General features: G+C 52.7%; 1 protein-coding gene across 13 annotated transcripts in view; it reads left to right on the top strand.

The window, feature by feature from the left end:
* LOC133212491 (protocadherin alpha-C2-like) overlaps positions 1-21763 on the top strand; it is a 155395-nt gene that overhangs the window by 43513 nt on the left and 90119 nt on the right. Inside the window, exon 1 of one of the 13 annotated variants that reach the window (XM_061353990.1) lies at positions 10464-12942. The exons of 10 other annotated variants lie outside the window; for them this stretch is intronic. In XM_061353990.1, the coding sequence (XP_061209974.1) occupies positions 10477-12942 (2466 nt within the window). In that variant the 5' untranslated portion in view covers positions 10464-10476. Of the gene's footprint in view, positions 1-10463; positions 12943-17829; positions 20693-21763 lie in introns of those variants that run through there. 2 more of the 13 variants (XM_061353996.1, XM_061353989.1) reach the window with 2 other exon arrangements.

The following is a 21763-nucleotide window of genomic DNA, read 5'->3' as shown; positions in this document are numbered from 1 at the left end:
GTGGTGTAGCAATGTCTGGGTATTGTGGCGGAGATGGTACTGAGTAGGCCCTGTGTCAGGGTCATGAGGACCATGACCTTGAGCAGGGAAGAGTATTGCCTGAGAGAAATGTTGTTGCTGGGGAGAATGCCTGCTTAGCTGTGGAGATAGCATTTCCCATGACAGAGGACAGAGAATGCTGATAGGTAACTCCAGAAGTTCTCAGTGTTCTGCTCAGTGGTATTGCTGCTTTTGAAGATAACTGCTATACATGTCTTTATTCATTTGGGCTTTGTGTGGAATGTCGGTGGTCAAACAGAAGCTTTGTAAAATTCGTTTTTCTGTTCTTAGCTCTATGAGGGAGGGGAAAGAGTTCTCTTTGATATCAAGATATCACCAAACCTGCTGTTGCAGTTGATTCACATTGCTTTCTTTTGTTTTCTTCTCTTGTCTGTAGTGAAAATGCCCATGCTTTGTTTATTCCTTCTCTCACACTGGCAGTGTGTTGGAAACAGGGGATGAGATGGACATTGCTGAATGTTGGCAGCTGTCAGGTAGCAGGATTTTGGGTAATATTCATGAGTGTGTGAGAAGGTTTTTCCACTCTCCTGCGCTGAGGATGTTGATAAGAGAATGTCTGTAACTTTCAGGTCTCCCTCCTTCTTCCTCTTTGATAGGGGTGCATGAGAGAGCACCATACAATGTTGAGCATTTTCAAAGCTTTCGGAGAACATGAGTGATTTTTTCTGTCCAGCATCCCCTCAGATTGCAGCTCATGTTAAGGGACAAGGTCTCTTAAAACCAATCATGCTTTCCTGAAAATGTTTCTTTTTCTGAAGATGACACCAGTGACACTACAGGTAAGTCACTTATTATAGAGAATGTGTTTGAGAGGCTGAAGTACCTTTGTTGCCATTTAGTTTTAGTTTCTTCATATTGGATCAAATTAATTTTGCTTGGATTTAAAGGCCTGTAGGTTTGATGCAGAAAAGCATCCCTGCCTGCTCTCATTCCCTTCCTGCTGCTGCATGGCTGTGGTTTTGCAGGTGGAAGCAAGAACAGATGGAGGAGGGACTTTTATTCATTCACTGGTTTGTATACATTGGGCATTGAGGGAATGTTCTCAGTGGAAACGCTGTGGTGTTACCTTGGTGGCTTTAGTTTTGTTGTGTGATGAGTGGATCATCCTAAGGAGTGGGACTAAGGGGAATAAATATTCTGTGGCGGTAACACCCTGGGAATGGATGTTCTTGCTGTGTTGTTCTGGCAGCGCATGCGTGCCAGAAAAAAGCAGCAAGAGCTTCATGTTCATTCTGTGGTTGGAAAAATAGCTGTTCATCAAGGTACATGGGGAGTACTTGGAAGCTGTGGTTACCCTGTGCTTTTTGAGCTTTTGGGCAGGTGATGGGTTTGAATTACTGAGCTACTTCCTCATGCGTTTTGGAGCCTTTGGAACCTGCTTCATTAGAGGTCCCAGTACCTGGTACGTGGGATTGTGTTTCTGAGTGTGGTGGACTATGTTCCACTGTAGGAGAGCTGTTCTTTGCCATATGATTGCTTTGCTCTCTTATGTGCTGGGTCCTTGAGAGGGCTGAAGAGTGTGGACTTCATCTTGAAGAGAGGAAGCTGGAGGTGAATGGATAGGACAAAGGCAGGAATGCTGTTACGTGTCCACTGGAATAGAAGATAATAGGGAAAAGGTGTGAGAGCTCTTTCCAAAGTGTATGTCTGTGCTTCATGACGAGTATGGTGTACCTACTTTAAGAACATTTTGTTAAAAGACAAAATTAAAAGAAGGGACAAGGGTGGAAGCCGAAGAGAAGTGGAGGCAAAGATAGAGGAGAGCAGGCCAAGAAAGAAGAAGAGAGGAAGTGAGAAATATTGAAAGACAGAAAGAGAAAAGAGCAGTAAAACAAAAGAAGGAAATGAAGGAATCGCTGAAAGGAAAAAAGAAAAAAGGAAGAAGAGATTATTGAGGAGATTACCAACATGAACCGATGCTACCTGGAGTTGCAGAATGAAGTTGAGGAACTTAACATCCTAGGTACAGTGTAAAGGTTGATGAGGAGTGGTGAGGAACGGGTATAAAAGCCCCTGAGAGGCCCTGTATGTCCTTACAAGCATAGTGTGGACTTCTGAAAATATTTCGGTTAAGGAAGACTCAAACAAAAGAGTCAAAGATAGAAACGGAAGAGAAAGAGAAGGAAAAAATAGGCACGTGAAGAGAATGTAAAAGAAGACAAATAATAAGATAGAGAAAAAAATAGTTTAAAAGAGTAGCAGAAGGAAAGGAAGCACAAGCAGGAAGGGAGTAGAAAGGCAGCGAGGAAATGAAGAAAAGGAGGGATTAAGAGAGAAAGAAAAGAACGAAAGGAAGAAAGGGAGAAGACACGGTATGGGTGATGATGAACCAGCACCGACGTTGCTTCTAGTCACGGAGTGGAGCTGATCCGTAGCAGCCCCTCCCGTGGGGAAAGCACCGCTCTCCGGCATTGCTGCTCCGTCAGCAGAGGGAACAGAGAAATAAAAAAATCTGCAAGAGCAGGGTAGGGCTGGGCAAGAATGAAAATGGCAACTGGAGACTTGATGAAAACCAGATAAGCAAGGAGAAAAAAAAAAAGGCAAGAGAAGAAGATGGTGAAGAAAGAGGAAGAAGGAAACAAAGGAATGTGTGCAAGTAAAGAAAAAGGAATAAGGAAAAGAAAAAGACAAAGAGAAGAAGGGGAGAGAAGAGGCGAGCGACAGGGGAGCAGCCCGGTTCCGGAGGCTTGGACAGTATCAGGAAGCATGAGAGGCGTTGGAGCAGCACACGGTGTCGCTGCAGGCTCAGAAACGGCGTCTCAGCGGCTCCGCCTCGGTGCGAGTAGCGGAGAGGCCGGCTGTGAGCGCGGGGGAGGTGGCGCGGGCCGAGCAGGAGAACCGGAGCATCCGGGCAGAGGAGGGGAACCGTGGGGAGCCAGCGCAAATGCCGGAGGCGATGGGGGGCGTGTGTCGTGGTGCTCTGTGGCTGCTGGTGCTGCCGTTGGCCTGGGATCTGGTCGGCGGGCAGGTGCGGTACTCGGTACCGGAGGAAGCCAAGGCCGGCACGGTGGTGGGCCGGCTGGCGCAGGACCTGGGCCTGGAGGCGGGCGAACCGGAGGTGCGGCGGCTGCGGCTGGTGTCGCAGGGCCGGCGGGCGACCGTGGAGGTGAGCGGGGCGAGCGGGGCGCTGGTGGTGAGCTCGCGGCTGGACCGGGAGGAGCTGTGCGGGAAGAGCGCGCCGTGCTCCCTGCGGCTGGAGGTGCTGGTGGAGCGGCCGCTGCGCGTCTTCCATGTGGAACTGGACATCACCGACATCAACGACAACGCGCCGGTCTTCCCCGCCACCCGGAAAAACCTCAGCATTGCGGAATCGTCTCTGCCGGGGTCTCGTTTCCCGCTGGAGGGCGCGTCGGATGCAGATGTCGGAGCCAACGCTCAGCTCACCTATAGCCTCAGCCCCAACGAGCATTTCGGTGTGGATTTACAAAAATCGAATGGGCGTAATATGGTACCCGACCTTGTTTTAATGAAAGCACTGGACCGAGAGACGATGCCGATTCACCGTCTGGTTCTGTCGGCGACAGACGGAGGCCGTCCACCGCTGACAGGCACGGTTGAAGTAGTGGTCTCGGTGCTGGATGCCAACGACAACGCACCGCAGTTCAACCAGTCTGTGTATAAAGTGCAGTTGCCGGAGAGTGCTGCAGAGGGTACTCTGGTGGCTCGGGTAAATGCCACGGATCCGGATGAAGGAATCAACAGTGAGATGACCTACACGTTGACCAACTTCCTTCCCCAGAGTGGAAAAGATTTGATTACTGTCAATCCGAAGACGGGAGAAATCCTTCTGACAGGCGCGCTGAACTTCGAAGACGTCAATATATTTGATTTTCGCATTGAAGCAAGGGATAAAGGGACGCCTCCGCTGTCGGGACACTGCAGCGTGGAACTGGAGGTCTTGGACGTGAACGACAACGCGCCGGAGGTGTGGGTGACGTCGCTGTCGGTGCCAGTGCCGGAGGACGCGGCGGTGGGGACGGTGGTGGCTCTGCTGAGCGTGTCGGATCGAGACTCAGGGGAGAACGGGCGCGTGCGCTGCACGGTGTGGCCGTCGGCGCCGTTCGGTCTGGTGTCGACGTTCGCGGGCTCGTACTCGCTGGTGCTGCGGGAGGCTCTGGACCGGGAGCGGGTGTCTGAGTACGAGGTGGAGGTGCGGGCGGAGGACGGCGGGGCGCCGCCGCTGCGCGCCAGCCGGGGTCTGCGGGTGCCGGTGTCGGACGTGAACGACAACGCGCCGATGTTCGCGCAGGCCGTGTACACGGTGCTGGTGCGGGAGAACAACGCGGCGGGCGCGGAGCTGGCGCGGTTGTGGGCGCGTGACCCGGACGAGGCGGGCAACGGGCGCGTGAGCTACTCTGTGGCGGAGAGCGGCGGCGGAGCCGCGGTGTCTGGGGGCGGGTGGCGTCCGGCGTCGAGCTACGTGTCGGTGGACGCGGAGAGCGGGCGGCTGTGGGCGCTGCAGCCGCTGGACTACGAGGAGCTGCAGGTGCTGCAGTTCGAGGTGCGGGCGGTGGACGCGGGGGAGCCGGCGCTGTGCGGCAACGCCACGGTGCAGCTCTTCGTGCTGGACGAGAACGACAACGCGCCGGTGCTGCTGCCGCCTGCCGGGGGCGGGCCTGGAGCCGGGTCCGCGGTCTCGGCGGCGTCGGGTGCAGAGTCTGGGGCGCTGTGGGCGTGGGCTACTTGGGGGGCGCCGGCGGGGCAGGTGGTGGCGAAGATCCGCGCGGTGGACGCGGACTCAGGCTACAACGCGTGGCTGCGCTACGAGCTGTGGGAGCCGCGGGGCAAGGGCCCGTTCCGCGTGGGGCTTTACAGCGGCGAGGTGAGCACGGCGCGGGCGCTGGAGGAGGCGGACGGCCCGCGGCAGCGCTTGGTCATCGTGGTGCGGGACCACGGCGAGCCGGCGCGCTCGGCCACGGCCACGCTGAGCGTGTCGCTGGTGGAGGGCGCCGAGGCGGTGCTGGCGGCTGCTGGTGTGAGCTCGTCGGGGACGGAGCTGCGAACGACGGATGGCGGTGCATCGGCGACGACGACGAACGTGTGGCTGGTGGTGGCCATCTGCGCGGTGTCGAGCCTGTTCCTGCTGGCGGTGGTGCTGTACGGGGCGGCTCGGTGGGCGCCGCGGTCGGCCGTGCTGTCGGGTCCCGGTCCTGCCACGCTCGTATGCGCCAGCGAAGTGGGGAGCTGGTCGTACTCGCAGCGCCAGAGCAGGAGCCTGTGCGTGGCGGACGGTGGGGGCAAGAGCGACCTGATGGTTTTCAGCCCCAACTTCCCACCGCCGCTCGGTTCCGCAGCGAAAGAGATGCAGCCGGATGCATCCGCTCTGCTGCAGACGGTCAGTGGCTTTCCCTTCCTTTCTTTCCTCTCGTCCGTTTCCCCTACCCCAATTAGCCGCTCGGCAGGTGCTGGTGTGCTCGGGAACATGGTGGATCTTCTCCACATCTGTTCTTCCACGAGTCATAATGAAATTAGGGAGGCATTTTCCTGTGTGCAAGGATGTAACTCAGCTCAATAGCATAAAGTGTTCAGGCATAGGACAGTGAACCATCGTTGATGTCAGTAATTGCAGGTTTCCATTTGTATTTCTGCAATCCTGAATCGTGCTGTAGATTTTGGATAGTCTTTCAGTATTTATATCATCAGAATTGACAGCATGAGCGAAGTACTGGAAACTTTGTATTTAAAAATACCCAAATATTCCCATATATTTTTTGGCATTCATTGCAGTGATGTGCTCATCAGCGTTCAAGCTGTTCTCTCACCGAAGGAAACCCGTACCTATTGCCATCAGTGCTATTTTGACACCACCTCTACAAATACATGTTTAACATTTCAGAGGTGTAAAAGAGCTTCCAGGTGTGGATCAGATCCATCTGAGGTAACAGAATATGAAGGGTCAACTACAGAGTCTGCTGAACACAGTGATAAGGCTGTGTTGTTTTGGGGCCGGGTTTGTTCTTTTTCTTTTTTTTTTTCTTCTTTTTTTTTTTTTTAATGAGACTCTCATTGATGTCAAAAGTTGTGAATTTGTGCTCCAGACCAGTGAATTGGTAATGACATACACTGGGCTGCTTTGGTGTTCTTTCAATATTTGCATCAGCAGCCACACACTTACAAAGGAAAAAAACAAACAGAACCTTCTGATAACCAACCCCAAAATCCAAATTGTCCTACAGAACAAATATAATCTTTTACATTGGGGTTCTTAAAATATTTGGCTTGCGGTACCCCAGAATATAATGAATTCCATTGCAATTTAGTGCTGTTCTTTCATCACTTTTTGTGTGCTGCACATCATCTGCATATACAATTGTTATGCTTGGGTTTGTTTTTTTTTTAGAATAGTCTCAATGTTTGGAAGGATCCATAAATGCTGGAATGAGACCTCATTTTGGGAAGGGAATAGTGGCATGACAGCAAGGTGAATGTGGCAGTGGACCTGGGTATGGCCTTAGCACCTCATGATATGAAGGGTGACCTTGAGCAGTCCTTGGGAAGACTTGCCTGAATTGGAAATCCTTGAGAAGATAATGGGCTATGTACTAAGGCAATAATAGGAGACATTGTGGTTGTCGTGAGAACATATGTCCCAGGCTGGGGAGTGGGAAATGACCGGAGGAAAGCGCAAAGCAGGAAGGGCACAGACTGTTCCTGCCCATGATCTTTTTCCAGGCTCCCAGTGTGTTTGGAGTTGGAGGCCTTCTGGATCTTGAGACAGTGTGTGGTATCGAAATGCCCATAATGACTTTTGAGTGTGTGAATATCTCCCACCAGAAACAGTTACTCTGTAGTGCTGCTGCTGTCCGATGTAACAAATGTGTTTGGGAAGAATTGGTGGAATGCTAATTACTGAGTACTGTCTGATGAACTTTTTCCTCCTGTTTTGGGAATGTTGTGGGAAAACAGAGTTTCAATCTGCTGTCCTTATGTAGTGGTGGGTATCTATAGCATTTCCACAGGTGTTAATGTTCCTGAGATGGCTCTTTGGTTCTTCTGAGGCAGAATTTCTCAGGGCACATGAGGAGGTGGGTGTAACCTCTGTGTGTTTGACTTTCCCTGTCTGGGCACCTGCATCATCAGCCTTGGTATAGATAGTGTGTCCTGATTATCACATGTGGCTCATTCTGATGTCTGGACATACACACCCAGCTCTGGTTTTCTAGTATTTGGTGTGGTTCTCATGAGGAACAAGATCCACGTGGCTTGGGATCAGGTATCAGAGATCTAATACAAACATTTCTAAGAGCTTGATTTTTTGAACCTTAGTGTGCAGAAAAGGCATTACTGTGTATGTTGTGGTGCCAATCCTGAGGGAAGGTGAGTATGTGCAAAGACCTGGGTCATGATCTGAGAGGGTATTGTGGGCATGTTTTTGTGGTGGAGCAACATTTGGGTATTGTGGCAGTGATGGTACTGAGTAGGGCCTGTGTCTGCATCATGGGGAGCATGACCTTGAGCAGGGAAGAACTTTACATTAAGGAAATGGAGATGCTGGGGAGAATGTAGTCTGTGTCATTGGGGAAGAACTGGAGAATGCCTGCTTAGCTGTGAAGCTCACATTTCCCATGGCATAGGATAGAAGATGGCAATAGATAACTTTGAGAAGAGGCCCAGCACATAGGATCCTCTCAAGGCCTACAGAAGTTCTACAGATCACTGCAGCCTGATCTTCTCATTGGTATCACTGCTTTTGAAGATAACTGTTGTATGTGCCTTTAATCATTTGGTTTCGATGTGGGATGTCATTGCTTAAACCAGAATCTTTTCAAAATCTTCATCATCTTTCTGGTCTTAGTCTTGTAAGGGAGGGGAAGAAGTGCTGGTCGTAATCAAGTTGTTAGCAAGCCTTCTCTTGCAGTAGATGGAATGTTTTTTTTCTGTTTTCTTCTCTATAGTGAAAAGATCCAACCCTTGTTTGTTTGTTTTTTTTCTTCTCTCATACTGTCAGTGTTTTGGAAACAGGCGATGAGATAGAGACTGTTGAATTTTGGCACCTGTCAGGTGGCAAGATTTTGGGGAATATTCATGAGTGTGTGGGAAGGTTTTTCCACTCTTCTGAGCTGATTATATTCTTAAGAGAATTTCACTAGCTTTCAGCTTTCCTTCCTGCTTCCCCTTTGATAGAGGTGCATGAGGAAGCACCATGCAGTTCCAGTGTTTTCAAAGCTTTTGGAGAACGTGAGTAATTTCTTCTGTCCAGCATCCCCTGAGATTGCAGATAATATTAAGGGACAGTGTTCCTCAAAATCAGTTTTTCTGTACTGAAAGTGTTTCTTTTTCTGAAAATGACACCAGTGACACTACAGGTAAGTCACTTGTTATAGAGAATGCGTTTAAGAGGCTGATGTAGTTCTGTTGTCATTTGGTTGTGGTTCTTCCTGTTGTATCAACTGAATGTTGCCTTGATTTAAATGCCTGTAGGTTTGGAGCAGCAAAGCACCACCACCTGCCCTCATTCCCTTTCTGCTGCTGCATGTCAGAGGTTGAAGAGGTAGAAGCAAGGACAGATGAAGGAGGGACCTTGATGCGTTCCTTGGAGTGGATGTATTTTGCACTGAGGGGATGTTCTCGATGAAAACGCCATAGTAGTACCTTGGTGGCTTCTGTTTGGGTGTGTGATAATGAGTGAATCATGCTAGTAACTGGGAGCAATGTATGGCATGGGGACTAAGGCCCTGAGAATGCAGGTTCTTGCTCTGTTGTTCTAGCAGAGCCTTGCTGCCTGAAAAAAGAAGAATGATCTTCAAGTTCATTCTGCAGGTGGATGATGAGGGTGGAGAAATGGCTGTTCATCGAGGTGTATGGGGAGTACTCAGGAGCTGTCATTCCCCTCTGCTTTTTGAGCCACTGAGGAGGGTTGTGTTGCTGGACTGTGATGGGTTTGAGTTTCTGAATGAGGGATTCCTCTGCATAGTTTGGAATCTTTGGGGTCTGTTTCATTAGCAGTTCCAGTAGGTGGTGCTTGGGCTTCTGTTACAAAGGGTGATGGATTCTGTTCTGCTGTCACAGAGCTGTTCTTTGCCATTTGATTGCCTTGCTCTGTTACTTGCTGGGTGCTGGAGAGGACTGAAGGCTGGAGGGTTTGGCCTTCATTGTGAAGAGAGGGGAAGTTGAAGATGCACGTATGGGGTGAAAGCAGTAAGGCTCTTCTATGATCAGAGGAATGGAAGGTGGTATGGAAGATGAATGAGAGCTCTTGCCAAAGGGCATGATGGTGCTTCATGGTGAGGATGGTGTAGCTATTTTAAGAACATTTTCATAAAGGACAAAAGAGACAAGGATGGAATCAAAAGAGAAATGGAAGCACAGATAGTGCACAGCCTTGCAAGAAAGAAAAAGAGGATGAAAGAGAGGAAAGGAGAAAAGTAATGAAAAAAATAAAGAGAAAGAAGAGAAAGGATGAGTAAAAGAAAAGAAGGAAAGGAAGGACTCGGTAGGAGAGAAAAATGAGGAAGGAAGAGATGCTTGAAGAGATAGCCAGCACGCTCTGATGTGAACTGGAGACCCTGAGTGGAATTGAGGAGCTCCGCATCCTCTGTATTCATGCACACACTGCAATGCTTTATGAAGAACAGTCAGCAAGATGGATGATAGAGGGCCTGTCTATCCTTCCGTGTGAGCGTGGTGTGTGGTTTGGAAATACCACAAATATGGCAGTGAAAGAGGAGTGTAGTGTAGGAAACGGGAAGAGAGAGGAAGAGAAGACAGAAAGAAAGAAAAGAAGGAAATCATATAAAGAGAAAACGGAAAGAGAGAATAGCAGAAGGAAAGGAAAAAGGAAGGTGAGAAAGGAAGCAGAGAAAGAAAGGAGCGAAGAGGTGATGACGAGCCCGCTCTGAAGTCACTTCTGGTCGCGAAACAGAACTGTTGGCAGAGCACCGCGCTTCGACGCTGCTGCCCCCTCATGCTACTGGGAATGTGTCCATCTATGAGAGTGTCCGCCGCGGCGCCGGAGCTGACTGGGAGTTGTCATCGACAGGAGAGAGATGGATGCAGTGATGAAAAAGGAGTGTAAAGAACAAGATAGGGCTGGGCAATAATGAAAAGGGAGAATGGAGAACAGATAAAACGTTGAGAATTTGGGTAAGGGAAAAAAAAAGGCAAGAGACAAAGCAGGTGATGAAATAGGAAGGAAATAAAGTGTGCAAGCAAAAAGCACGGCATAAAGAAAAATGGTAATAACGAAATAAGGGAAGAAAGAGGTGATAGGAGACCAGAGCGCATGAGGCGTTGGAGCAGCACACGGTGTCGCTGCAGGCTCAGAAACGGCGTGTCGGCGGCTCCGCCCCGGAGCGAGCGACGGAGAGCCCGGCTGTGAGAGCGGAGAGAGGCGGCGCGGGCCGAGCAGGAGAGCCCATGAAGCCGGGAGGCGGCGGGGAAAACAGTGCAGGGCCAGGGCCGGTGCCGGCGGCGGCGATGGCAATAGAGATGGGCGGGTGTCGTGGTGCCCTCCTGCGGGTGCTGGTGCTGCAGTTGGCCTGGGCGCTGGTCTGCGGGCAGGTGCGGTACTCGGTGCCGGAGGAAGCCAAGGCCGGCACGGTGGTGGGCCGGCTGGCGCAGGACCTGGGCCTTGAGGCGGGCGAACCGGAGGCGCGGCGGCTGCGGCTGGTGTCGCAGGGCCGGCGGGCGAGCGTGGAGGTGAGCGGGGCGAGCGGGGCGCTGGTAGTGAGCTCGCGGCTGGACCGGGAGGAGCTGTGCGGGAAGAGCGCGCCGTGCTCCCTGCGGCTGGAGGTGCTGGTGGAGCGGCCGCTGCGCGTCTTCCATGTGGAGCTGGAGATCACCGACATCAACGACAACGCGCCGGTCTTCCCCGCTGCCCGGAAAAACCTCAGCATCGCGGAATCGTCTCTGCCGGGATCTCGTTTCCCGCTGGAGGGCGCGTCGGATGCAGATGTCGGAGCCAACGCCCAGCTCACCTATAGCCTCAGCCCCAGTGAGAATTTCGATTTGGATTTACAGCGGAGTGAAGAATATCGAGAATCTCTTTTTCTGGTACTCAGGAAGCCTCTGGACCGCGAGACGATGCCGATTCAGCGTTTGGTGCTAACTGCGAGCGACGGGGGCCGTCCGCCGCTGATGGGTACGGTGGAGCTGGTGATCTCGGTGCTGGACGCCAACGACAATGCGCCGCAGTTTAATCAGTCTGTGTATAAGGTGCAGCTACTGGAAAACGCTACAGAGGGAATGTTGGTGGCTTGGGTGAACGCCACCGATCCGGATGCGGGGAGCAATGCCGAAGTGACATTTACAGCGAGTAATGCTTTTCCCCAGAAGGGATTAAACATTTTTATTTTGAATCCAGAAACAGGGGAGATCCGTCTAACGGGCACCCTGGACTTTGAAGACGTCCGTTCATACGAGATACAAATTGAAGCAACAGATCAGGGGACTCCCCCGCTGTCGGGTCACTGCAAGGTGGTGGTGGAGGTGCTGGACGTGAACGACAACTCACCGGAGGTGTGGGTGACATCGCTGTCGGTGCCGGTACCGGAGGACGCGGCAGTGGGGACGGTGGTGGCTCTGCTGAGCGTGTCTGACAGAGACTCGGGGAAGAACGGGCGAGTGCACTGCACGGTGTGGCCGCCGGCGCCGTTCGGTCTGATGTCGACATTCGCGGGCTCGTACTCGCTGGTGCTGCGGGAGACCCTGGACCGGGAGCGGGTGTCTGAGTACGAGGTGGAGGTGCGGGCGGAGGACGGCGGGGCGCCGCCGTTGCGCGCCAGCCGGGGTCTGCAGGTGCCGGTGTCGGACGTGAACGACAACGCGCCGATGTTCGCGCAGGCCGTGTACACGGTGCTGGCGCGGGAGAACAACGCGGCGGGCACGGAGCTGGCGCGGCTGTGGGCGCGGGACCCGGACGAGGCGGGCAACGGGCGCGTGAGCTACTCGGTGGCGGAGAGCGGCGGCGGGGCGGCGGTGTCTGGGGGCGGGTGGCGTCCGGCGTCGAGCTACGTGTCGGTGGACGCGGAGAGCGGGCGGCTGTGGGCGCTGCAGCCGCTGGACTACGAGGAGCTGCAGGTGCTGCAGTTCGAGGTGCGGGCGGTGGACGCGGGGGAGCCGGCGCTGTGCGGCAACGCCACGGTGCAGCTCTTCGTGCTGGACGAGAATGACAACGCGCCGGTGCTGCTGTCGCCTGCCGTGGGCGGGCCTGGAGCCGGGTCCGCGGTCTCGGCGGCGTCAGGACCTGTCTCCGCGGAGCTGTGGGCGTGGGCGACGTGGGGGGCGCCGGCGGGGCAGGTGGTGGCGAAGATCCGGGCGGTGGACGCGGACTCGGGCTACAACGCGTGGCTGCGCTACGAGCTGTGGGAGCCGCGGGGCAAGGGCCCTTTCCGCGTGGGCCTTTACAGCGGCGAGGTGAGCACGACGCGGGCGCTGGAGGAGGCGGACGGCCCGCGGCAGCGCCTGGTCATCGTGGTGCGGGACCACGGCGAGCCGGCGCGCTCGACCACGGCCACGCTGAGCGTGTCGCTGGTGGAGGGCTCCGAAGCGGCGCTGGCGGCTGCGGGCGTGGGCTCGTCGGGCACGGGGCTTCGAACGGCGGGGGGCGGTGCATCGGCAGCGTCGGCATCGGCGACGACGACGAACGTGTGGCTGGTGGTGGCCATCTGCGTGGTGTCGAGTCTATTTCTGCTGGCGGTGGTGCTGTACGGGGCGGCGCGGTGGGCGCCGCGGTCGGCCGTGCTGTCGGGTCCCGGTCCTACCACGCTCGTATGCGCCAGCGAAGTGGGGAGCTGGTCGTACTCGCAGCGCCAGAGCCGGAGCCTGTGCGTGGCTGAAGGGGCGGGCAAGAGCGACCTGATGGTTTTCAGCCCCAACTTCCCACCGCCGCCCGTTTCCGCGGCTAAAGAGACGCATCCGGAGGTGCCTGCTCTGCTGCAGACGGTCAGTGTCGGTCCTAGCATTCCTTTCCCGCCTCTAGCCCCTTCCCCCGACACCGTCTCCCCCAGTCGCCCCTCTCGCCTGCTCAGTAAGCAGGCGCTCTGTGAGCTGGGTTCAGCCCTCGGGACTGAGGGCAGTAGGCAGTTGGCGGGCATCTTAGCTTCTGCCTCCAAATTCTGTCCGGAGTACTCCGGCTCTGTTGATGGGGTGAAGGGAAAGATCTCCCCAAGAATGCAGTCCCTGGTGTTACGAGGGATGTTTTAGGATCTTTCCTGATTCTCCTCTGCAAGAGATTAAATGCCAGGTGTCATTTGGTATTTCAGTAGTTTCCCTACCTGTGGTGGATTTTCTCAATTTGGTTTCCTCATCAGAGAATGAAATTGAGGGAGACGTTTTAGACTTCTCTGTGTGCTTTTCAAGGATGTTGTAACTCTACCCAGTAGGGGATAGTTTTCAGGCAAAGGACTGTGATTCACTGCATTTGTCAGAAAGGGAAAGTCCTTTTGTATTTCTGCATCGCTGAATCATGCTATAGATTTCCATTTCTTGTCTTTTGGACGATCTTTCAGCATTTGTATCATCAGCATTGACAGCCTCAGGGATGAACAGGAAAACGTCTGTTGAAGGACCCCAAATTCTCCTCAACTTTAGGTAACATCGTAATGTTGTGCTATGCTCGTGAGGTCCAAATTGTGAACCAGTTCCATCAGAAATAACAAAACTTGAAGGGTCAGTTAAAGTCTGCTGAACACAGTGTTTATTGCATCATCTGTATGGTTTTTATGAGGCTCTTGTTAATGGCAACAGGTGTTGATTTCTACTGACCACTGAAGTAGTGTGACATACTGGGTAGCTTTGATGTTCTTTCAATATTTGCATCAGCAGCCACACTCTTATAAAGGAAAAAGAACCCTCATAAGTAACCCCTAAATCCAAATTGTCCTACAAAACCAAGATAATCTGTTGCACTGGGAGGCTTGTCAACATATTTGTTGTTCTGTCAAAGAACATAATGAACTCCACTGCAATTTAGAGCTGTTCTGTTATCACCTTTTGAACATTTAAAGTGCGCTGCACACAGCCTGTATGGTAAAATCGGCATGTAGTTTTATTTAAAGTGGTCTCATTTTTTGGAAGGGTGTCTAAATGGTGGAGTGAGCTCTGATTTTTGCAATAAAACAGAGGCATGTCAAGGAGGGGAGTGTGGCAGTGGCCTTGCATGGGGCCTGGACACCTGATGATATGAGGGGTGACCTTGAGTAGTGGGAAGACTTGCCCGAATTGGAAGTCTTTGGGAAGATCATGGGCCATGTAGCAAGGCAGTAATGGAGATGACATACTTGTCCTGAGAGCACATATCTCAGACTGCGGAGTGGGAGATGACCAGAGTAAAGCATGAAGCAGGAAAGGCACAGCCTGTTCCTGTCCAGGATCCTTTCCCACGATCCAGACAGTTTGGACTTGGAGGCCTTCTGGATCTTAAGATAGTATGTGATACTGAAATGCCAACAATGTCTTTTGATTTTGAGAATCTCTTTCACCAGGGATAGTTCCTTTTGCTGTTGCTGGCTGATGTAAGAAATGTATGGGTTAAGAACTGGTGAGATGCTGACTGCTAAATACTGTCTGATGAATCTTTTTGCTCCTGCTTTGGGAAAGTTGTTGTAGGAAGTTAATGTTTCAACCAGCTGTCCTTGTATAGTGGTGGGCATCTACAGCATTTCTACAGGTTTTGATGTTGCTGTGACGGTTAGTTGGTTCTGCTGAGGCAGGATTTCTCAGGGCACATGAGGAAGTGGGTGTAATCTCTGTGTGCTCAACTTCACCTCCCTGTGCACTTGCACTGTCAGCCTTGGTATAGATGGTGTGTCCTGATTGCCACATGTTGCTCATATGTCTGGACATACACGCCCAGCTCTGGTTTTCTAGCATTTAACATGATTCTCTTGAAGAATAAGATCCTTGTGATCTGGGATCAGAAGTGTCAGAGCTCTAATCCAAACATTTCTAAGAACTCAATTCCCATTTGAACCTTAGTGTGCAGAAAAGGCATCACTCCATATATTGTGTGGCAATTATGAGAGATGTTTAAGTGCAAACACCTGGGTCATGGTCTGAGGAGGGCTTAGAGCTGAGACGTGTCCCTGTGGTGCAGCAACCTTTGAGTATTGTAGCAGTGATGACACTGAGTAGGGCCTGTGTCTCCATCATTGGAAGCATGACCTTGAGCAGGGAAGAGCTTTGCCTTAAGGAAATAGAGATGCTGAGGAGAATGCAGTCTGTGTCATTGGAGAAGAACTGGAAAATGTTTGCTTAGCTGTGGAGGACACATTTCCCATTGCATACAATAGAGGATGCCAATAGATAACCTTGAGAAGTTCTCTGGCTTGCAGTGCTGCTCTCCTGGGATCCTCTCGGGGCCTCCAGAAGTTCTACATATCTTTGCAGCCTGGTGTCTTCAGTTTTTTTGAAGATAGCTGATGTATATACCTTTAATCATTTGGTTTTGACATGGAATGCCAGTGATTAAAAAATAGGATCTTTACAAAATTTGTATCAGCTTTCTAGTCTTAGTCTTGTGAGGGAGGGGAAGAAGTGCTCATTGTAAGCAAGTTGTCAGTAAGCTTTCTCTTGCAGTAGATGGATGTGTTCCTTCTGTTTTCTTCTCTATAATGAAAAGGTCCATCCCTTGGGATTTTTTTTTTTTTTTGTCTTTTCTCATATTGGCAGCGTGTTGGAAATGGGATGAGATGGAGACTGTGGAATTTTGGCACCTGTCAGGTGGCTGGCTTTTGGGGAATATTCGTGAGTGTGTGGGAAGGTTTTTCCACTCTCCTGAGCTGAGTATGTTGCTAAGAGAATGTCACTAACTTCCATGTTTCCCTCCTGCTTCCCCTTTGATAGAGGTGCATGAGGGAGCACCATACAATGTTGAGCATTATCAAAGCTTTTGGAGAACATAAATAACTTTTTTCTGTCCAGCATCCCCTGAGATTGCAGATAATATTAAGGGACAGTGTTCCTCAAAAATCAATTTTTCTGTACTGAAAGTGTTTATTTTTCTGAAAATGACACCAGTGACACTACAGGTAAGTCACTTATTATAGAGAATGTGTTTGAGAGGCTGATGTAGTTCTGTTGTCATTTAGTTGGCGTTCTTCCTGTTGTATCAACTGAATGTTGCCTGGATTGAAATGCCTGTAGGTTTAGAGTAGAAAGCACCACTATCTGTCCTTGTTTCCTTCCTGCTGCTGCATGTCAGAGGTTAAGAAGCTGGAAGCAAAGACAGATGAAGAAGCGATCGTGATGCATTCCTTGGATTGGATACATTGGGCACTAAGGGGATGTTCTCGGTGAAAACGCTGTGGTGTTACCTTGGTGGCTTTAGTTTGGGTGTGTGATGAGTGAATCATGCTAATGACTGGGAGCTATGTATGGCATGGGGACTAAGGCCCTGGGAATGGAGGTTCTTGCTCTGTTGTTTTAGCACAGCCTTGCTGCCTGAAAAAAGAAGAATGATCTTCAAGTTCATTCTGCAGGTGGATGATGAGGGTGGAAGAATGTCTGTTTTTTAGAGGTACCTGAAGAGCACTCAGGAGTTGTGGTTCACCCATGTTTTTTTAGCTTTTGAGAAGGGTTGTGTTGCTGGGCTGTGATGGGTTTGATTTTCTGAATGAGTTTCCTCTGAATAGTTTGGAGTATTTGGAACCTGTTTCATTCGAGATTCCAGTACCAGGTCTTCTGTTACAAAGGGTGATGGATTGTTCTGCTGTAGCAGAGCTATTCTTTGTCAGTTGATTGCCTTGCTCTGTCACTTGCTGGGTGCTGGAGTGGACTTAGGCTGGAAGGTTTGGCCTTCATTGTGAAGAGAGGGGAAGTTGAAGATGCATGTATGGGATGAAAGCAGTAAGGCTTTTCTATGACCAGAGGAATGGAAGGTGGTATGGAAGATGAATGAGAGCTCTTGCCAAAGGGCATGTCAGTTTGTAGCAACCATGGTGGAACTATTTTAAGAACAATTTGGTAATCGACAAAAAGAACACAAGAGACAAGAATGGAAGCAGAAGAGAAATGGAGCAAAAGAAAGCACAGCATGGCAAGAAATAAAAAAAATGAGGTCTAGCAAAAGAAATGCAGGAAAGGAAGGACTCGGTGGGAGAAAAAAACCCCACGATTATATGATTGAAGGATTGAAGGATGATATGATTGAAGGATGATAATGATTGAAGATATTACCAGCTTGCTCTAATGTTATCTGGAGATGCTAAATGGAGTTGAGGAACTCGGCATCCTTGGTACTCATGGACACTCTGCAAGGCTTGATGAAGTGTGGTAAGGAAGAGGAATAAGGGTTCATGCTAAAGGGCCTGTCCATTCTTCCTTGTGAACGAGGTGTGTACTTTGGGAATGTTTATTAAAGGAAGTAAAGAACAGAAGAGACAAAGATGAAAGTGGAAAAGGAGTGTAGAAAACATAGACAAGAGAAGAGAATGGAAAAGAAGACATAAAGAAAAGAAGGAAAGAATATGAAGAGAGAAACGGAGAGGAGAGAAAGACTAGCAGAAGGAAATGAAGAAGAAAAAAGGAAGGTGAAAAAGAAATGAGGGAAGAACTGATGATGAGCCCTCACCAAAGTAACTTCTGGTCGCGGAGCAGAACTGTTCCGTAGCTGCTCCTAACGTGGGCAGAGCACCGCGCTCGGCCGCTGCTGCCTCCTCATTAGCGGGAATGTGTCCGTCTGTGATGGTGTCAGCCGCTGCGCGGGAGCTGACTGGGAGCTGTCATCGAGAGAAGAGGTATTAGGGAGAAGTGATGGGAAAAGGGTGTAAAGAGCAAGACAGGGCTCGGCAAGAATGAAAAGGGAGAATGGAGAACAGATAAAACAGTGATAATTTGAGTAAGGGAAAAAAAGATAAGAGAAGAATCGGGTGGAGAAACAGGAAGAAGGAAAGAAAGGAAGGTATGCAAGCAAATAACACGGAATAAGGAAAACAAGGAAACAACGAAAGAAGATGAAGGAAGAGGCGAGCGAGAGGAGCTGCCCGGGTCCGGAGGATTGGGCAGTGTCAGAAAGCGTGTGAAGCGCTGGAGCAGCACACGGTGTCGCTGCAGGCTCAGAAACGGCGTGTCGGCGGCTCCGCCCCGGTGCGAGCCGCTGAGAGCCCGACTGTGAGCGTGGGGGGAGGCGGCGCGGGCCGAGCAGGAGAGCCGGCGCATCCGGGCGGCTGCTGGGAGCCGTGCGGGGCCCGGGCCGATGGCGGCGGCTGCGATGGCAATGAAGATGGGCGTGTGTCGGGGTGCCTTGGTGGTGGTGCTGGTGCTGCAGTTGTCCTGGGCGCTGGTCGACGGGCAGGTGCGGTACTCGGTGCCGGAGGAAGCCAAGGCCGGCACGGTGGTGGGCCGGCTGGTGCAGGACCTGGGCCTGGAGGCGGGCGAGCCGGAGGCGCGGCGGCTGCGGCTGGTGTCGCAGGGCCGGCGGGCGAGCGTGGAGGTGAGCGGGGCGAGCGGGGCGCTGGTGGTGAGCTCGCGGCTGGACCGGGAGGAGCTGTGCGGGAAGAGCGCGCCGTGCTCCCTGCGGCTGGAGGTGCTGGTGGAGCGGCCGCTGCGCGTCTTCCATGTGGAGCTGGAGGTCACCGACATCAACGATAACGCGCCAGTCTTCCCTGCCGCCCGGAAAAACCTCAGTGTATCGGAAAATTCCCCTGCGGGGTCCCGTTTCCCGCTGGAGGGAGCGTCGGATGCAGATGTCGGAGCCAACGCTCAGCTCTCGTACAGCCTCAGCCCCAGCGAGCATTTCGCTTTGGATTTACAAAAAAACGAGGAGGAAGGTGAGTCGTTATTCCTGGTGCTCAGGAAGCCTCTGGACCGCGAGACGATGCCGATTCACCGTCTGGTGCTAACTGCGAGCGACGGGGGCCGTCCACCACTGACGAGCACAGTGGAGCTTGTGGTCTCGGTGCTGGACGCCAACGACAACGCTCCCCGGTTCAACCAGTCTGTGTATAAAGTGCAGCTGCCGGAAAATTCTGAGCGCGGTACTATAGTGTACAGGGTAACAGCCACGGATTTGGATGAAGGGAGTAACAGGAATGTCTCGTACTCTCTGCAGAACTTGTTCCCTCAGGATGGAAGAGACGTTTTCGGGATCGACAGAAATAGCGGAGAGATCCGACTCCAGGGAGATTTAGACTTTGAGGATATTGATGTCTATCGCCTGCAAGTGGATGCGGCAGATCAGGGGAGCCCACCTCTCTCTGGACACTGCAAAGTTGTGGTGGAGGTGCTGGACGTGAACGACAACGCACCGGAGGTGTTTGTGACGTCGCTGTCGGTGCCGGTGCCAGAGGATGCGGCAGTGGGGACGGTGGTGGCTCTGCTGAGCGTGTCGGACCGGGATTCGGGGGCGAACGGGCGCGTGCGCTGCACGGTGTGGCCGCCGGCGCCGTTCGGTCTGGTGTCGACGTTCGCGGGCTCGTACTCGCTGGTGCTGCGGGAGGCGCTGGACCGGGAGCGGGTGTCTGAGTACGAGGTGGAGGTGCGGGCGGAGGACGGCGGGGCGCCGCCGCTGCGCGCCAGCCGGGGTCTGCGGGTGCCGGTGTCGGATGTGAACGACAACGCGCCGGCGTTCGCGCAGGCCGTGTACACGGTGCTGGCGCGGGAGAACAACGCGGCGGGCGCGGAGCTGGCGCGGCTGTGGGCGCGGGACCCGGACGAGGCGGGCAACGGGCGCGTGAGCTACTCGGTGGCGGAGAGCGGCGGCGGGGCGGCGGTGTTTGGGGGCGGGTGGCGTCCGGCGTCGAGCTACGTGTCGGTGGACGCGGAGAGCGGGCGGCTGTGGGCGCTGCAGCCGCTGGACTACGAGGAGCTGCAGGTGCTGCAGTTCGAGGTGCGGGCGGTGGACGCGGGGGAGCCGGCGCTGTGCGGCAACGCCACGGTGCAGCTCTTCGTGCTGGACGAGAACGACAACGCGCCGGTGCTGCTGCCGCCTGCCGGGGGCGGGCCGGGAGCCGGGTCCGCGGTCTCGGCGGCGTCGGGTGCGGACTCTGGGGCGCTGTGGGCGTGGGCGACGTGGGGGGCGCCGGCGGGGCAGGTGGTGGCGAAGATCCGCGCGGTGGACGCGGACTCGGGCTACAACGCGTGGCTGCGCTACGAGCTGTGGGAGCCGCGGGGCAAGGGACCTTTCCGCGTGGGCCTTTACAGCGGCGAGGTGAGCACGACGCGGGCGCTGGAGGAGGCGGATGGCCCGCGGCAGCGCCTGGTCATCGTGGTGCGTGACCACGGCGAGCCGGCGCGCTCGGCCACGGCCACGCTGAGCGTGTCGCTGGTGGGAAGCGCCGAGGCGGCGCTGGCTGCCGCTGACTCCGATTCTGCGAAGGCGGGGCTACGGCCGGCGGAGGGCGGTGCGGCGGCGGCGGCATCGGCGGCGGCGACGACGAACGTGTGGCTGGTGGTGGCCATCTGCGCGGTGTCGAGCCTATTTCTGCTGGCAGTGGTGCTGTACGGGGCGGCGCGGTGGTCGCCGCGGTCGGCCATGCTGTCGGGTCCCGGTCCTGCTACTCTGGTGTGCGCCAGCGAAGTGGGGAGCTGGTCTTACTCGCAGCGCCAGAGCCGGAGCCTGTGCGTGACGGACGGTGCGGGTAAGAGCGACCTGATGGTTTTCAGTCCCAACTTCCCGCCGCCGCCTCCCGGCCCCGCAGCAGAGAACGGTTCTGCTGGGAAGGGTCCGTCTCTCTCCCCTTTTGTTTCAGGTGTGGTAAGTGTATTCACAAATGAAGTCTTTTTTCTCTGAATTGAGTAGTTTTGTTTACTTGTGAATTAGGAGATTGAGGTCATAATTTGCATGGAAAGGATGTGTGGAAATATACAGTCTAAACCCATCTTGAAAGGTGGACATCTCAAAGTTGGCTGCGTTTTGTTGTAATGTTTTCTAATTTAGGTGTTCATGGTTTTGCTTACTATTATTTGTGATGGTTCTTCTGATATGAAGGTTCCCATTGCATTGCCTTTGGTCTTTTATTTTTGAACCTGAGGTAATGTTCCTTTAGAAGTTATTGTAAAACTTCGGTCATCCCACTGGCCTTCTCGGAAGCTTTGGTGATTTGGAGAAAACTCCAGGAACTCGCCAACAAAGTTTTAAGTTGACAAGCAGGTATTCTTTATTGCGGCGCCGGGAGACACGGCGGATAGCTCCTCCAAGCGTGTCTCTCCCAGGCATCAACCAGGCTGTGATTATGTTGTCCTTAAACATACATATTCATTAGATTGCATACATTACATCATACTTCTTAGAGAATGCCTCCTGTATGCATACAAAATGTGTTAGTGGACTTTTGTCCCCCCCAGCTCCCCCCCCGGTACTTATTTCTTCATCGCTTTGTTTTAGGATCATTGTCATATCAGTAACCACCAGGTGGTTCTGGCAAAGCTTATCTTAGCAATTTTATTTTCTCTATAGTTGCTAACAAAGCCTAACGTTCTTGAGGTTACTTATTTACAACCCTATTATTCAATCAACCCCATTCTTGAATCCACCCTATTCTTCAATCAACCCCACTCTTCACTGGTAATCTCTTCACTGTGTTAAGACGGTAGGACCTACACAAAATATTCGAAGTGTTGGTGAACCTTGTATTTCTGCAAACATGAATTAAATGCATTGTTTTCTTGTGCAGTCTCTGAAATTTCACCTTTTTGATTGGCACTGAGAACTTAGTGACATAATTCGCATATCAGAAGTTCTTGATGCCAAAGGTGTAATTTCAGAACCTGACATCTTTCCAGAGTCAGTCCCTGTTCTGGTGAAGCTGCATTTTTCCTCATCTGC

The sequence above is a fragment of the Neopsephotus bourkii genome, unplaced genomic scaffold, assembly GCF_033783945.1.
Source record: "Neopsephotus bourkii isolate Nb327-2 ecotype Australia unplaced genomic scaffold, CSIRO-AGI_Nbou_v1 NB_716, whole genome shotgun sequence".
NCBI classification, from domain to species: domain Eukaryota; kingdom Metazoa; phylum Chordata; class Aves; order Psittaciformes; family Psittacidae; genus Neopsephotus; species Neopsephotus bourkii.
The sequence above is the reverse complement of the archived record's forward strand: the minus strand, read 5'-3'. Positions and strand labels throughout refer to the sequence as shown.